At 54.8% G+C, this 15,774-nt stretch overlaps 8 protein-coding genes across 8 annotated transcripts; 3 read left to right on the top strand and 5 right to left on the bottom strand.

Annotated features, from left to right (window-relative positions):
• Positions 1-1,934: 1,934 nt before the first annotated feature.
• M406DRAFT_355094 (uncharacterized protein) lies at positions 1,935-2,386 on the bottom strand. The gene has a single exon (XM_040923079.1). It carries the CDS (start codon positions 2,143-2,145, stop codon positions 1,954-1,956), a length of 192 nt encoding a protein of 63 aa, XP_040779911.1. The 5' UTR covers positions 2,146-2,386; the 3' UTR covers positions 1,935-1,953.
• Positions 2,387-3,297: 911 nt separating this feature from the next.
• On the top strand, positions 3,298-4,565 carry M406DRAFT_355093 (translation initiation factor 2 gamma). The gene is made up of 2 exons (XM_040923078.1): positions 3,298-3,324; positions 3,398-4,565. The coding sequence occupies exon 2, from the start codon at positions 3,429-3,431 to the stop codon at positions 4,413-4,415; it is 987 nt and encodes a 328-aa protein (XP_040779910.1). The 5' UTR covers positions 3,298-3,324; positions 3,398-3,428; the 3' UTR covers positions 4,416-4,565.
• M406DRAFT_273487 (uncharacterized protein) lies at positions 4,549-6,542 on the bottom strand (the record flags this gene model as incomplete). Its single annotated transcript, XM_040918188.1, has 4 exons — positions 4,549-5,629; positions 5,698-5,942; positions 6,005-6,394; positions 6,470-6,542. 4 exons carry the CDS (start codon positions 6,540-6,542, stop codon positions 4,940-4,942), a joined length of 1,398 nt encoding a protein of 465 aa, XP_040779909.1. The 3' UTR covers positions 4,549-4,939.
• Positions 6,543-8,187: 1,645 nt separating this feature from the next.
• On the bottom strand, positions 8,188-8,962 carry M406DRAFT_321077 (uncharacterized protein). Its single transcript, XM_040919469.1, has one exon. It carries the CDS (start codon positions 8,944-8,946, stop codon positions 8,371-8,373), a length of 576 nt encoding a protein of 191 aa, XP_040779908.1. The 5' UTR covers positions 8,947-8,962; the 3' UTR covers positions 8,188-8,370.
• A 202-nt stretch (positions 8,963-9,164) lies between these two features.
• Positions 9,165-10,162, top strand: M406DRAFT_355091 (uncharacterized protein; the record flags this gene model as incomplete). The annotated part of the gene is made up of 3 exons (XM_040923077.1): positions 9,165-9,244; positions 9,280-9,442; positions 9,519-10,162. 3 exons carry the CDS (start codon positions 9,165-9,167, stop codon positions 9,705-9,707), a joined length of 432 nt encoding a protein of 143 aa, XP_040779907.1. The 3' UTR covers positions 9,708-10,162.
• Positions 10,163-10,388: 226 nt separating this feature from the next.
• On the bottom strand, positions 10,389-11,146 carry M406DRAFT_337263 (uncharacterized protein; the record flags this gene model as incomplete). The annotated part of the gene is made up of 3 exons (XM_040921237.1): positions 10,389-10,428; positions 10,562-10,693; positions 11,022-11,146. 3 exons carry the CDS (start codon positions 11,144-11,146, stop codon positions 10,389-10,391), a joined length of 297 nt encoding a protein of 98 aa, XP_040779906.1.
• A 1,511-nt stretch (positions 11,147-12,657) lies between these two features.
• Positions 12,658-14,838, top strand: M406DRAFT_355089 (uncharacterized protein). The gene is made up of 6 exons (XM_040923076.1): positions 12,658-12,762; positions 13,300-13,377; positions 13,454-13,760; positions 13,832-14,073; positions 14,157-14,227; positions 14,295-14,838. Exons 2-6 carry the CDS (start codon positions 13,317-13,319, stop codon positions 14,424-14,426), a joined length of 813 nt encoding a protein of 270 aa, XP_040779905.1. The 5' UTR covers positions 12,658-12,762; positions 13,300-13,316; the 3' UTR covers positions 14,427-14,838.
• A 96-nt stretch (positions 14,839-14,934) lies between these two features.
• Positions 14,935-15,626, bottom strand: M406DRAFT_355088 (uncharacterized protein). The gene has a single exon (XM_040923075.1). The coding sequence runs from the start codon at positions 15,598-15,600 to the stop codon at positions 15,019-15,021; it is 582 nt and encodes a 193-aa protein (XP_040779904.1). The 5' UTR covers positions 15,601-15,626; the 3' UTR covers positions 14,935-15,018.
• Positions 15,627-15,774: the final 148 nt, after the last annotated feature.

Here is a 15,774-nt window from a genome sequence, read left to right as displayed (position 1 = left end):
TGCAGACCAAAGTCTCTAGTCCCTCACACCCGTCAAGCCGTCGATAACGTCTGTATTTGTCGGTGCATCGCCGGCTACGGGCGTGGCGAGAAGCAAGTGTTCAAGAAAGGCTGTCCGGTGATGATGACAAGCATGACGCACTCAGCATTTCGCGCCCCAAGAAGGGGACAGCGATGTCCTCTGTGCCCCTAAAATAGGAAATCGCGACAGCGGTCTATTGGTTTTAACCTACCTTCCAATATCGTGGGTGGTATTGCATCTATAGCGCCGTTCAGGCCATGTTGTGCACCGTGACACTGGCCGGTTGAAGCTAGTGTTCTGCTAGTCATGACCACCACGCTGCAGTGGTAAGCTTGTCCTCGTGGAGACCAGTTATTAATAGCAAAGCCTGCCTTTTGCCTTTGGCGATTCCACCGGACATGATGGGTCTTGACGAGCGGTTGACTTTGCATGAAGTGCGAGTCATCCGATAGGCTTCATAAAGTGTCGAACAATTTTGCTTAGCAGTGCCAGCAATTTCCCGCAAACCCAGAGGAGGCCCTGGCACTTTTCACTCCATTGTTGAGCCAGATGCAACTGCTTATTCCATCTTGGCCCCCATGATAGAGCCTGTAGGTCTCTCCACATTATCGAACTACGCCGTGACGCTGAAGCTCTCCAAACAAAGGAGTCGATACTTCATCATCCCTACATTGAACATGCAGTAGGGATGATGATTGGATGTCATGCCGGCAAGGGAGACGCTAGCCCATACCACGGCTGGCACGAAAACCGCAGGCCCTCGTGGGAGAGATCATCGATAACGTGCCTTTCGAGACTATGGCCAGAATCATCTCATAATTGGCAGGGTCATCTTTTCGCAAGCATCTTCAGGATGATCTGTGAGCATTTACTGAGCATGTCTGTCTTGAAGATCATTGCCCCAGGGTCCAACCCATGGTGTCGGTTGATACTCTGTGACACTGCGTTCGCTATGCGTGCCTCTGCTTCGAGCATCTTGCTGACCAACACATTCTTGGAGCATGAGACCTGGCGGGCTGCTTGAGTAGGCAAGAAAGGCGAAGGAGGACTGGGGAATTACGACCAGGAAATTTTCGGCCTGCAGCTGGGCTCAAACCCGATCGAGACCTCGAAAATTCCATAATGGAGACGGCACATTCCACGGCACTACATGCTCCATGTGCACTCGGTATATTCGGGCATGCCGTGGTAATCCTATCACCGTTAATATAACGAGGGTGTCGTAGCCCTTGAGGAGAGTATGAGTCCTGGAGAGGACGGGTAAGCCGATTATGTGTGCAGGCAATGAAATCTGTTAGTGATGACAGTGCGGGAGTTGGGCGCTGTCCGACCTGCCTTCCTTTCACTTCCCCAGATCCGAGTACATGACATATCAACGTCCTCAGTCCACTTGAAGACGACACCTTTCACTATGGATCATATGAGATGGTTAGTCAGCTGGCACGACGCAATACACCGTACCATGATCTCGAGATCAGCATCTAAGCAATCTTTGAAAATTACAAAAGATCCCCCTTCGTTGCTGGACACTTCTCCCGCCCAGAGGTGCCAGTTATCAAGACTGATATGGAGTTATCTGGCCACCGGACAGTCCTCATCGTCGGGGCCAGATTGTTCCTTGAGAAGGGCTACAAAGGTCGAGGCTCGGTCTGCAGCATGTCTCAGCAATTAAGTTGAAGAGCTTGTTCCCACAATATACCTCGCAACTATCGACGACCCTCGTGTAAGACACGACGAGGGCCGAGAGCTACCAACATGTCCTAGACGGTTCTATTACTGGTACGCATATTGGATTATCTTTAGGATAGCCGGGCACTAATTGCCAGCAGCAGGTCAAGGATGGTGCTGTGTGTAATTCTTTCGTTGTGAGAGAGGCTGAGAAGGTCTTGGAGATCAAGTTGAGATTTTTGTTTCAATGTATGAGATCCTGATCTAGGGTTTGTTGAAGGGGCAAAGATCTCGAAAGGGCCTTGAGGCCATCACTGTTGCCTGCTTTGCTGTACGATCTCCCCAGATCATAAGTGAGACCTGCTTTGCACTCACAAAACCGTTTGGCGATTCAAAGTTGAGTAGTTGAGGCTTGATGGCCTTGTCTCTGGAATCCATGGTCAGGATAGACAACATAGGATTTGGGATTTGAGTTCAGCCCCTTGCGAATTGGCAGCAAATTCTTGGTGTGCATGGGAGCGGATTATGCCAAATTTGACCTCAAAGATAATATGATAGTAGTAGTGTGCTGCAGCAGACCACGGATTACGGAAATTGAACCCGCCTAGAAAGGAAACGAGAAAAAGTAGTAGTAGCAAGAAAGAAAAGAAAAAGCATGGCTTCAAGAAGATCAATATATTACAATATCATACAATTCAATAAAACTGCGTAGGCCCAGAGCCACAGCCAGTTTATATCAACACCGCTGTTGTGAATAGGACAGACCCTGACACCAGCCCCAGCCACTGTGGCGCAGCCCAAGGATGCTTGGTGGGGCTTGGAGGGGTAGGTAGCGCAGCATGTACCCAAGTACCGGTGTCAGTGCTAAGGAAATCTTCTGCAGTGACTCAATCTTGAAAGAGGCAAGAGGCTACCTACCCACCAAACGCAACAGCAGCGTCCAAAGCATTGTCTGCCTCAAAACAATCACCCCCCCCCCCCCCAAACGATCCGCTTCCCCACCCGAATACCCTCATTTCGGAGTCCTCTTTCGCTGTTGCGATCGATCCCTGTGACGAACAGTCTGCACATTGAGTGCTGCTCCCTTCCCACCTTGGACTTAACACCTACTACCATCACGATGGCGGAGAATGGCGAGACGGATAAGTTGGGCAACGACATCAATGCGTCCGACAGCGAGGCCTCTGAGGTTGGGCTGTCGGACCACGAGGTTGAGGAGGAAAAGCCCCTGAAGCCTGCCATGAAGAAGGCTGCCCCCGCGCCCGTCGTGCAGCGCCCAACTCTGCCTCCCCAGACCGAGCCAAAGGACCTCGACGTGTCGACTCTGTCCCCTCTCACCCCCGAGATTATCGCTAGGCAGGCGACCATCAACATCGGCACCATCGGCCATGTAGCTCACGGAAAGTCGACGGTCGTGAAGGCCATCTCGGGCGTCCAGACCGTTCGTTTCAAGAACGAGTTGATAAGAAACATCACCATCAAGCTTGGTTACGCCAATGCCAAGATCTACCAGTGCGACAACAAGGAGTGCCCAAGACCTGGGTGCTTTCGGAGTTATAAGAGCGACAAGGAGGTCGACCCTCCTTGCGAGCGTGAGGGATGCGGTGGCACATACAGATTGTTGAGACACGTCTCGTAAGTAGTCTCGTCTGCGCGTGATTTGTAGTATGTTCGTGGATGTTTGTGGCTAACCCACGTCTTATTTCAGCTTCGTTGACTGCCCTGGTCACGACATTCTCATGAGCACCATGTTGTCAGGAGCTGCGGTCATGGACGCCGCGCTGCTGCTGGTCGCCGGAAACGAGACCTGCCCGCAGCCTCAGACCTCCGAGCACTTGGCTGCTATCGAGATCATGAAGCTGGACAAGATCATCATTCTGCAGAACAAGGTCGATCTGATGCGGGAAGAGGCCGCCCTGGCACACTATCAGTCCATTTTGAAGTTCATCCGTGGCACTGTCGCCGGCAAGTCGCCTGTGATCCCCATCTCTGCCCAGCTGAAGTTCAACATCGACGCTGTGAATGAGGCTATTGTCAACACCATCCCTGTGCCTCCCAGAGATTTCAGCATGGACCCTCAGATGATCGTCATTCGGTCTTTCGACGTCAACAAGCCCGGTGCGGAGATCGACGAGCTGAAGGGTGGTGTCGCCGGTGGCTCTATCCTGCACGGTGTGCTCAAGCTCGGCGACGAGATCGAGATCCGGCCAGGTATCGTCACTCGTGATGACAAGGGTGACTTGAAGTGCACGCCCATCTTTTCCCGCATTGTCTCCCTCAACTCTGAGTCGAACGACCTCAAGTACGCCGTCCCCGGTGGTCTCATTGGTGTCGGCACCCGCATCGACCCTACTCTCTGCCGTGCCGATCGTCTTGTCGGCTTCGTTCTCGGACTCAAGGGCCGCCTGCCTGAGATTTACTCTGAGATTGAGGTCAACTTCTACCTGCTCCGTCGTCTGCTCGGTGTCCGTACTGCGGACGGCAAGCAGGCCAAGGTCGAGAAGCTGGCCAAGAACGAGGTCATTATGGTCAACATTGGTTCTACCTCAGCAGGTGCAAAGGTGGCGGCTATCAAGAAGGATGCTGCGAAGCTTATCCTGACCAACCCCGCCTGCACAAACATTGGTGAAAAGGTTGCGCTGTCTCGACGTATCGAGAAGCACTGGCGTCTCATTGGCTGGGCTACGATTGCTGCCGGAAATACTCTGCAGCCCAGCACTAACTAAGTTGATGACTATTGTGAGAGCGGCGGTAGTGATCATGGAAGGGAGAGTGGGAATCTGTCTCTATTGTGGATACGCCCTGGCTGCCATGGCTATGGCTGTATCTAGAGAGCATTAGGAATACAAAAAAGTCAGTTCAGTCACAGTACAAAATTTCCGCTTCGCCGACGTGTTTCCGTGGTGAGCACATTTTGTGTGAGACAAGAGTGTTTGGTCGTGGTATAGGCCATTTCTGTCATGGATTCGGGTTCCTTGTAAAGTCAGGACATGTGCACACTAAGTTTCCTTCCACAACGTTGATTGAGAGGAAGGCAGAGTCCTCATGTTTATCCTACCGATGATGTACCACTACGTAGACGCGGGGAGGACGGTAGACTTTGGTGATCGGCTTCCAAGATTCATTGTGGTAAGCTAGCTAGCAATTTCTGTGCACGAGGCGCAAGGCTCTCCCAATATTCATGGTCCTTCCGAGCTTGGGGCCTCTTTACTTGTCAAAGGAGGCCCTCTGAGCGTCTACAATCTTATTTTCACTTCCTCGTCTTCCGCGCGTGTTTGACCAGGTTCTCGATGACACCCTCGAATGCCTCTCTTTCCTTGATCTGCTCATCGGTCCTATCCTTCCAGTACTCCAGCACCGCCATGGCGGTGCCCTCCAGCCCCTCCAGCCGGCCGATGTGCTCCTTCAGCTCACCGTCCGTCATGCCGTCTAGCGCCTCATCTGTGGTCGTGCACAGCTGCCGCGCGGCGACGAGGTCAAACTCGGGTGGGGGTGGCGGGCCTCTCGGTTTGGACGATACCGGCCCGTCCGGAACACTCTCCTGTCCCGGCTGCGGCGATTTCAACCGCGAGGGGGCGCGTGAGCCAGATCGTCGGGAGTCGGTGGACGTGCGCGGGGAGTTCATGGACGGGAGCACGAGTTTCTTCTGCTTTGATGCGGGCAGAATCTCGTCTAGGTCGACGGGCACGCCAAGGGAAACGAGGAAGAGCCGGCGGATGCGAGAACGGATCCAGTCCGGCGGCTGGAGGGGCGGTGGGGCGACCAGTTGAGACCAGAGCGAGGCGGAGCGCTGGGTGAGGAATATGGGATTGTCTTTTGAAGATACTGTGGGTGTTGGTGGCATGTCATCGCCTGCTGTGGTGGGGAAGAGAGCGTCGAGATAGGGCTCCGTCGTTCTGACAATATCGTCCGGGTCCAGCCCATCGAAGTCGGGTATTGACTAAAGTGGCATCAAGATCAGTATGGGAAATACAAGACCAAAGTCATACACGTAAAGGGACAACATACAAATGATAATGGCTGTATAGCCGGCGCTGATGATGGGACAGGGGCAGCGGGTGTCACGGGCTCTTGGAACCCATCGTCGAAGTCATCGAACTCCGCCTCCTCGTCACCCTCCTCGAAATCGTCGAAATCATCCCCAAACTCATCGTCACCATCATCAGCGCCTTCCACCTCCTTCTTGGCAATAGAGGATTTTCGTCTTGATCGAACAGATTGCGGCGAGGACAACGCGGGTGATATTGGCTCAACTACAATAGAGAATTCTCAGTACCTTGGGAGGTTAAAGAAGGGTCCTGCTACATTTTCGTACCAGTGCCTTCCTGCTCGACCGGCGACTTGATCAGTACATCCGGTGATGCGTCTCCCTTGTGTTTGACTTCAGGGTGGGACTGTGCCACTGAGTTGCCAGAGCTCTCCTCCACCACTGTCTTGGGGATTGGGTGACCGCCAGGAGTCGCGGGCGACTTGATGTCCCCTGCCTCATCCTCGCCGTCGGATGACTTCTTCTCTTCGGGCACAACAGCAATCTCGTCTGGCTCTGCGTCCTCCTCTCTCATCTTATACGCCTCGGTACCCGGAACTTCGCCATAGGACGGCTCATGGCTGACCTTCTCGACCCGGAGCTTAGGTATGGGAGAGGCGCTAGGGCTGCGAGGAACGGACTGTGCATCAGAGAAGTGATCATCAGATTCGGATGAATCTGCGGACAGCTACTGTCAGTACGATATCCCAAGGTCGGGTAAACCATAACTTCAGGGGTAATAGCAGCACTTACCCAGCTCATGGGCTCCGGGATCTTTGGTCCCGCTCCTCTCGGGAGGCGTCAGGCTGTCTCTCCTGCCAGACATGGCCGTTCGTTGGGGTTGACCGGAGAAGATCGAAGAACAGAGAGAAGGGTTGGGTCGAAACGGTTACTCGAGAAGGTTGTTGATGATATGGAATGAAGACACGTGCGATGGTAGAATGGAGAATAAGGAGGGGCAATGAAGAGAAGGTGGAGGGGTCTCAAGCCTGACAATTATACAGCGGAAGGGCACCCATGGAGACAGGTGTATATGCAGGCAGGGAGGTTGCTCATAAAAAGTTCCACGCGGAATGGACAAGCTGAGGAGTGTAACGCTCAGTGCTAGCCCAGTCGATCGACCTCTTCCAAGGAACCTTGACGTCTGGTAGATAGTCAATGGTCCGGTCCAGACCTCTCGTGGGAAGCAAGATAGTGGGGCGACACGGGCTGGGCGGTGATTTACCGGGGGTGTCCACCCCCCCCCTCCACCCGCACTGTCTACTGCTTGTGACCCTTCACTGGCCGAAGCACTGTGACTCGGCAGAAGTCAAAGCTGCAACTTTGCACAGCACCCCTGCCCCAAATTTCCAACTCCCGGCTGGCAACAACTAGCTTGGCGCGCTTTGGATCTGTTTTGTACGAGCTATCGCGACAGCAACTTCAGCTTGCTAAATGAACATTTGCAGGAAGCAGACAGTCTCATCTCCACACCAACTGACAAGAGGTGCAGTCTTTGACATTTCTGCTGAGACCTGTCATCTTTTCAATCACTGAGTTCTTGGGGAGAGCACTCCATCACCGGTGCCTCTTGTCTGGGAAAAGCCATTACTGTTTGTCTGTTCAGTCAGCGGGCACATTCCATTCTCTACTGAAGTCAGGCTTCACAGCGACTCAATCCTGACTTGGCCCTTCTCGACTTTCCTCCGACACGCCTTCCCACCTCTTGCCTCTTCGAACTGCAACCATCTCCTCCCAAGACAATCAACAAAGCAAGTCATCTCGCCCGCCATGTCATTCAACTTTGGCAGTGGCACTCCAGGCACTTCTGCGCCAGCCTCCTCCTCTACCGCTGCCCCTTCCTCCATTTTTGGTGGCGCTGCATCATCCTCAACTCCTGCCGGCAGCTTCAGCTTCGGAAATGCTACAAGCAACAATACACCTGCTGGTGGCCAGTCAAGTGGTGGAAGTATGTTCAGTGGTCTAGGGTCGACCAACAATAATGCCCAAAAGCCTGCAGGATCTCTGTTTGGTGGTGCTGGTGGAGCGAGTACACCCTCTTCTGGTGGTGGCCTGTTTGGAGGTGCTGGATCGACAGGTTCAACTCCCGCAGCAGGCGGTGGTGGTCTTTTTGGAGGGGCTAGCAAGCCGGCATCGTCCAACCTTTTTGGCAACAACTCTACCACCCCCACTACATCAACTCCAGCAGCCGGAGGCACGACGACCACTGGCACCGCTGGTGGAAATCTGTTTGGTGGAGCAAACAAGACTTCAACAAATCTCTTTGGTGCAAGTACAGGAAATGCTCCTGGCTCTGGTCCCGGAGCTGCTACGTCTGCCGCCCCTAGTGCAGGCTCTTTGTTCAGCTCGCCCACTCCTGCCGGCCAGGCCACGCCTGCGAAGCCTCTCTTCAACAACCTGGGCTCTACCACTCCAGCCGGCGCCCCTCCAGCCGACCCTTCGAAGTCTTCAGCTGCACTCTTTGGTCAATCAGCGCCAGCACCCGGTCAGACTTCGCAGGCGCCTGCTTCCAAGTCCCTGTTCGGAGGGACAGACAAGCCGAGCACCGGTCTTTTTGGTGCTGGATCGAACACGACCCCATCCTCGCAGCCTGCCGCAGGCGGCTCGGCGTCAAACCTCTTTGGCGGTGCTTCTGCATCGGCCTCAGCAGCAGCTCAGAAGCCTGCCGGCAGCCTGTTCGGAGCTTCCACCGGTGGTACTTCGTCCAGTTCAAATCTCTTCGGCGGCACCGCATCGGCTGCCAAGCCTGCAGAGCCAACAGCCAGTACAAGCACACCACCCCTCTTTGGTACTAAGCCCGCTGCGACGATGGCGCCGGCCACCAGCACGGCGGCGAGCACGGCCCCGTCCTCCTCAACTCTGTTTCCTACACTGGGCTCCACCCCGGCCAGCGGTAGCTCTGCCCCAGCCTCAAAGCCCTCCCTGTTCTCAGCTACCACGCCTGCGGCTGCAGCTTCATCTGCACCCGCTACCAGTGCTCCTACCAGCACGGCTGCCGCGCCAAGTTTGTTCGGCGCCAAGCCAGCCACGTCGACCACACCAGCAACGACATCTGCCACTGCGCCGTCTACTCTGTTCAGCGGAGCAGCAACCTCTGCGCCGGCGTCCACGTCCACAGCTGCACCTGCGGGTACCACCACTACCTCTGGCACTCCCGGTGCTACATCGACGGCGGCCACTGGCCTCGGCAGCACTACCAACGCAGCAGTCGATGCATCAAAGGCAGCCATGGGCAACTCGACTGCCGGACCGCCTGCCTCGCTGCCGCGGCTGAAGAACAAGACGATGGATGAGATCATCACCCGATGGGCTTCTGACCTCCAGAAGTACCAAAAGGAGTTCAAGGGCCAGGCCGAGAAGGTTGCGAAGTGGGATCGTCTTCTGATAGAGAATGGCGAAAAGATCCAGAAGCTATTCCTGAGTACTCACGAGGCAGAGAAAGCCACCAATGAGATTGACCGGCAGCTGCAATCTGTTGAGAGCCACCAGAGCGAGCTCGAAGCCTGGCTTGACCAGTACGAAAAGCAGGTGGACGAGCAGTTCGAGAAGCAGGTCGGCTCCAGCGATCAGCTTGGCGGACCGGACCAGGAGCGCGAGCGGACCTACAAGCTGGCCGAAAACGTGACCGATCGGTTGGAGGATATGGGCAAGGACCTGGGCAAGATGATCTCTGAGATCAACGACATCTCGGGCTCGCTCAACAAGGGCAACAAGCCTGACGATCCGGTAAGTAGCCCTCATCTGAAGTGACTCAATTTTTTCTCTTCGTATGGAATGAGTACTGATCAAAGTGTCGAAACAGCTCAGCCAGGTTGTCCGTGTCCTGAACGGGCATCTCCACCAGCTCAAGTGGATCGACGACAATGCTGCGGCGTTGGAGGCTAAAGTCAAGGCTGCGCAGAAGGCGACCAACAATATGGGCACCAACTACGGTAACCAGGCGAATGATGCAGTGGCTGGCTTTGGCCGATCGTATCTGGGCCGGCGGTAAGGTGATGTTCTGAACCCTAGAGGCGGGAATCTTCAAGGAGATACATCTGTCCATAGCCCCAAAAAATGGAAGAGGGGGGGGGGGGGGCTCTCTCGCCGGGAATGCGCACATCCCTGGTTTCCTATCTATTGACGAGCGAGGAGTCCGACCTTCACGAAGCAGAGCAATCTGCCTAACAGGCCGTTCATAACCATGGGTGTTTCGAGAGTCATGAATCATTAGGCCACGAGGAGATAATACCATCGTCCAGGAGGACATTTTTTACCAGCACGGCAGGGTCCTGTGTTATATGATCATGGAACCCAAGATAAAGGAGAGGCATGACGGAGCAAGAAACGTTGAGCACGAATACTCCATAGTCTTGAGCCCCTTCTTGGGGGAGATCGTCCATAGAAGTGCAGAGCAGTGTGCGACGCACTTTACCAGAACCACAGAATTGATGCGATTTTATGTACAATTGTGCGATTTATGAGGTACGCAGGAGACGAGATTCGATCATAATGAGAACTAATTGGCAGTATGTGTGCCCATGTCCCCAGCAGTCCCATGAACGACCCCATCGTTATAGCCACAGTTTCGCCCTCGTTGATTGTCGCGCAAACCTTCTCCCAATCAAGATAGCTTCCAGTCCTACACGGTATGGACGTGGTTCCCGGGTACCCATAAACATACGTCGTCGCTTTAGTTGTGCTCGCCGCCCTGGTCCTTAGTGATCTCGTTACTGCGGAAATGGCCCAGTCAGTCTCGCGCTCACGAAGACCCAGCCAGCCAGCCGGGTAAAGAAGAAGGAAGAGGGAAGGGGGGGGGGGGGAGATAACAAGGCCGGGGAGAAGGTATGGTGGATTTGCACGTACATGTGGGCCTCGAGCTGCTTCAGGTGAGCCTGCTGCTCAGCCAGCTTCTTCTTGAGCTCCAGGAGCTTCTCCTTCTCGCGCTGGCGGATTGCGTAGTCCTCGTTGGCCTTCTCGCGCTTCTGGAAGGCATCACTGTTTATTCCGGGAGCGAGGGTGTTAGCAGCATGACCTTCTCCATGTTTCGTGGTCGAGGCCGGCCGGATCACTCCGCGCCCTCTTGTCTTTTTTCCCTTCCCAAGGGAGAACAAGAAAAGAAGACAAAGAGCAGTTTGTAACCACTCTCGCGCCTGCAGACAGCCCAGCCCGGCCAGGCTTTTTGACCACCGTGCCGAATACTCGAGACCCGGAACGCCGGGGGAAGAACGGCGCGGAAGCCCCGGGTAGCTCCATAGCTGAGAGCGCCCAATGGCCCTGGTGGAGGAGAGGGTAGGAGAGCTGGAACAGGGGATGGAAGACTTACGCCTGGCCCAGACCCTTGGGGGGCGCACCGGTGTCGCCTGCGGCCATGACACGGGCGGACACGGAGAATGCTCGCGACGAGGAGACGGCCGGGCGGGTGAGGTTGGTGAGGGATTGACGGAGCATTTTGGATGGTATGCGAAAATCAAGTCCAGAGAAGGAAGAGAGAGAAGGAAAAAAGGTTGGATAGCGTCTAGACTATGGACGTCCTGTTAGCTGGCACAGGCCGTGGGAAGTGAGGAGTTGGTAGGTATGACGTGGGGGTTCATACGCAGCTTTCAAACCTCAATTGGCACCTGATGTGGGAATGTGGTGTGAGACCTTACAAAGCTTGTCCGAGCTCCAAACGGGTGGAGGGAAGGAGGGATAGGTGCGGCAGTGGACCAATGACGGAATATCTCGGCAGCCTTGAAAGGCAGAGAGGGTAGATTGGTGCCCCATCCGTCAGGCCCTGTGGGAAGCGGCACGGCGAGTCTGGCACGTCCGGGACTTGTTTGGGTGGTAACAGGGGCCCAAGATGGGGTCTCGAGATGGGGCAGCCAATCATTCTACATGAATACCTGGAAGAAGAGACGGGCTTCAGGGGAATTGAGGTCATGCCTCTGGCCCTGTATCTCTCTCTTTCTTACAATGGGAGGACATGGCTGTAACCCTTTCTCCATGATCATCGTCAGCTCAAGGGTTCTCAGCGTATGGATGTGTACCCATCTCCAGGGCTGTGCCCCCCATCTGTTGGATTCCATCTCTGAAGGGAGAGAGGTTAAGCCGGGACGGGTGTACGATACACCACCGACTTCATCAAGCCGCCCCTCTACCGCTCATAGGTAGACCAATCAATGAAAGAAAAGAAGAGAAGAGGAAAAGAATAAAAAGGAAGGAAGCAAAGTCATAGGATCAACATGTGAAGTTCTGTTGCGGTCGGTTAACGGCAGAAAACAAGGCGGGCTGGTCCCACAGATGCTGCTGGAATAGCACTTTTGGCCGGCTAACATTGGTGGTTCGTGCAGGGCAGTGCAGACAGCCAAAATGGCTAGCCGAGCCGCTTTTCAGATGGGGCAACAGAGAACAAGCGCCTTGCTTGCGAGGACCCTTTGCAGGAACCCATAGTAAGCTCAGGCAAATGGGCAACTAAAAGGCTGCATGAATGTGAACAGGAAACATGGTGTGATGCGCCTAAATCACCTTTGAAGCAGACGGGTGCCCCTTAGCCTTGGGGCCGGGTGGATAGCAGGGCAGATCTGTTCTTCCGCCTCTGCAATCTATCCTAGAAAAGAAGGAATAGTATAAACTTCAATCAAGATTACAAGCAGGAAGTTTATTTTACCCTTGCAAGGCATGATTGACCATCACATGCGGACCGCTGAGGACTCGCATGGGCTGCTGCTCAGGCGCGTATATCTTTTTTTGGAGTGTAGGAGGGGTGGGCACCACTGGCTGGTGCTGGTTTGTGGTGCATGAGATCACAGCAAGCCTTTCCGCCGCCAATTTCCTGCACCACCCTGTCTCTGCCCGCGTGCCACTAGGCACTTAGGTACCCTTTCCCATCCGCCTGCCTTGGACACACCCCTCGCTGAATCCCCCCCCCCCAAACAACCTCGACACTCCACTTTCTAACGTGCGATACTTTTCTTTCCTCAAAACCACAACAAACGCAATTTACATTGTGATCTTCTTCACTTCACAGCACGCAGCCTTTTCACATTAAACAAACCAGTTCAACATTCGTCTTTCTTGTCAATCAGGTCAGTCTAGCCCATCATTAACCGCGAACCCTCCCTCCCTAGAGCACCTGAAGCCCCCCACTCAGCTTGTCGCAATATGAGAGATACCTTGATGTACTGCTGCTGCTGCTGCTGCGACCGTCGTCATCATGATCCTCATCGACAATTCCCTAGCCCTGTTCCCTTCAACACACGTTGAGTTCTCTTCAGACTATGCGCAAGGCTACTCCAGTTCACACATCACCCACATGTTGGGTGACCAGGCTGCCTCAGCCTGAGGCCGGCACCTGGGATCACTGTGCTCGCCCACGCGCGAACCCCACTGTTGGGCGGGGAGCCTCCTTTTAGTCATGAAGTCAGCGAGGCGCAACAACACTGCAGCCTCCATCCCTTCGATAACGTGTTCAAGCCATTGATCCCATCCCGTCACCATCACTGATCCCTCCACCACCGTTTACCGTTTCACCAGCGTACATCTCTTTTCGCGAGCTCGCTCCCTGCATCCTACTTTCTCCCTTCGCCTTGAGCTAATCCAATCCGCCCGCCCCCCTTTACTAGACTTCCAATCCGTCAAAATGGGTCACGAAGACGCCGTCTACCTGGCCAAGCTCGCTGAGCAGGCCGAGCGCTACGAAGGTACGTGCCTGCAATCCTATCGCGACTCGAGGACGGCCGCGCTGATATTTGTTTGTTTTGTTTCTCCCGCATACAGAGATGGTGGAGAACATGAAGATTGTCGCCTCCGAGGACCGTGACCTGACCGTCGAGGAGCGCAACCTCCTGTCCGTCGCCTACAAGAACGTCATCGGTGCCCGCCGTGCCTCTTGGCGCATTGTCACCTCGATCGAGCAGAAGGAGGAGTCCAAGGGCAACAGCACCCAGGTCGGCCTGATCAAGGAGTACCGTCAGAAGATCGAGGCCGAGCTTGCCAAGATCTGCGAGGACATCCTCGAGGTTCTCGACCAGCACCTGATCCCCTCCGCCAAGACCGGCGAGTCCAAGGTCTTCTACCACAAGATGTAAGATAGCTCCGCGCGAGAACGATGACACATAACGGAGGACACGAACACTGACCACCCCTGGTTAACAGGAAGGGTGACTACCACCGCTACCTGGCCGAGTTCGCCATCGGCGACAAGCGCAAGGACTCGGCCGACAAATCCCTCGACGCCTACAAGGCCGCCACCGAGGTTGCCCAGACCGAGCTGCCTCCTACTCACCCCATCCGCCTGGGTCTCGCCCTGAACTTCTCTGTCTTCTACTACGAGATCCTGAACGCTCCTGACCAGGCATGCCACCTTGCCAAGCAGGCATTCGACGATGCTATTGCTGGTGAGTTTTGGGTTCTTGACGGGTCCCTTGATATAGCGCTTTTGTGTATGGAGACTGGATACTGACAGGATTTCCACCTGCAGAACTCGATACCCTCTCGGAGGAGAGCTACAAGGACTCTACCCTCATCATGCAGCTCCTGCGTGACAACCTGGTGCGTGACCACTGACCATATCCCCGTCCATGTACGAAGTAGCGTCTTCTAACAGATTCTTCCCCAGACTCTCTGGACCTCGTCTGATGCTGAGGCTGCTCCTGCATCGAATGCTGCCGAGGCTAGCTCTACTACCGCCACCGCGGGTGCTGAGGAGAAGGCTGCAGAGCCTGCTGCTGAGGAGCCCAAGGCCGAGTAAGGCGATGCAGTTTCCGCTTCTTCTGTCGTGACCGGACTGGTTTACAATGGTTGATCCCCCCGGGAGGAGTCATCGGAGTGCGGTTTCGGAGAAATCAATAGCAATGAGGCATGGGTTACTCGAGCAAATACAAAGACGGACGGACGATTTTCAGATCATCCACAACAGGGCTAAAAGGCATTTTGGAGTTGTTTCTCTACAAATTGCTCTAATTTAGACTCTAATGAGGAGGGGACTGGTCATCGTCTGGACAATAAACTGAACTACTGACTTTACTCGGATTTCCATGTTTATGGTTCTGTTTTCTGTTCTTTATTTCATTTTTTTCATGACTTCTCTCATGCCACTCAGACTACTACTTTAGGCAGTCTCAGTTAGTTCATGGGGAAATGGGTATCTCTTATGTGTGTGCAATCTTGATCTCCGCCGTAATGCCTTTTGAGAGAACGGCTGTGGATACACACTCTCGCCTTGGACTCTTACACCGTCACCACCTGGCCTCGGTTTTGAAGTAGTACCATCCAGTATAAGATGCATGACCTCGCTGTAATCTATGCTCTCTCCCACGCTCTCTGGCCGGCAGCATCCCCCGTTACCCTGGCCCGTCCTGGCCGTCCTCCCCTTCCTCAACAACAGCAAAGCAAACCCTCAGCCAGAGGCTACAATCCTGACATCCCACAATCAATTCGCCCAGATCCCCCGCCTCCTCCAGATCAGCCTCCCCAAACAGGTAGCCCCGCTCGTTGCCACACCTGCACGGCCTGAACCACTCCACGTCCCCGGTGCGCTCCGAGGTGGTGGAGCTGAGGTCGTCGAGGTCGATGGTCTCGATGCCCGTCTGGAAGGTCGACCGGGACTGGTGGCTCCTGCTGGCTGCGGTCCTGAGGTGGGCGTCGTACTTGGACCGGAGCGCTGGTGAGGAGAGGATTGCGTAGGCGGTGGTGATCTGGTCGACCGTGTAGGTTGGCTGGTGCTGGTGGGGTGAAGACGCCAGGGATGGATTGGCGGGTTTCTTGGTGCTCCGTGCGGCTGCTGGGGCCTTGTCCGGGTGGTGCTGTAGGAGGGCCCGGTGGTAGGCTTGTTTGATTACGGGGAGGACCTGTTCGCGGGACGAGTCATCCAGGACGGTCTGGGGGAGAGACAGGACCTCATAATGCGTTGGCTCTGTCGTCATATTTGCTGGAGATGATGGTGATGGTGGCAGCACATGGTGTTGCGTTGTGTGGTGTCGGCGGCGGCAGTGTTGGTGATGGTAGGGGAAGCCGGGCAGGTTTGAACATGGAGAATTTTCTACGGCAATGTACACAAGGGCGGCCGGTGAGTTGGGTACTTGATGAGTCACGTGCTA

The sequence above is a fragment of the Cryphonectria parasitica genome (assembly GCF_011745365.1).
Source record: "Cryphonectria parasitica EP155 unplaced genomic scaffold M406scaffold_2, whole genome shotgun sequence".
In the NCBI taxonomy this organism is placed as follows: domain Eukaryota; kingdom Fungi; phylum Ascomycota; class Sordariomycetes; order Diaporthales; family Cryphonectriaceae; genus Cryphonectria; species Cryphonectria parasitica.
This window is presented reverse-complemented; position numbering and strand designations above follow the sequence as displayed.

Excerpts from the sequence above, each read along its gene's own strand:
- M406DRAFT_355089 (XM_040923076.1), top strand. The coding sequence starts at position 13,317 with ATGGGTCACGAAGACGCCGTCTACCTGGCCAAGCTCGCTGAGCAGGCC. Across the intron at positions 13,378-13,453 it reads GCAGGCCGAGCGCTACGAAG|AGATGGTGGAGAACATGAAG; the intron begins GTACGTGCCTGC and ends TCCCGCATACAG. Across the intron at positions 14,074-14,156 it reads ATTCGACGATGCTATTGCTG|AACTCGATACCCTCTCGGAG; the intron begins GTGAGTTTTGGG and ends TTCCACCTGCAG.
- M406DRAFT_355094 (XM_040923079.1), bottom strand. The coding sequence starts at position 2,145 with ATGTTGTCTATCCTGACCATGGATTCCAGAGACAAGGCCATCAAGCCT.
- M406DRAFT_355088 (XM_040923075.1), bottom strand. The coding sequence starts at position 15,600 with ATGACGACAGAGCCAACGCATTATGAGGTCCTGTCTCTCCCCCAGACC.
- M406DRAFT_321077 (XM_040919469.1), bottom strand. The coding sequence starts at position 8,946 with ATGGCTGCCTTTGATGCATCGACTGCTGCGTTGGTAGTGCTGCCGAGG.
- M406DRAFT_355093 (XM_040923078.1), top strand. The coding sequence starts at position 3,429 with ATGAGCACCATGTTGTCAGGAGCTGCGGTCATGGACGCCGCGCTGCTG.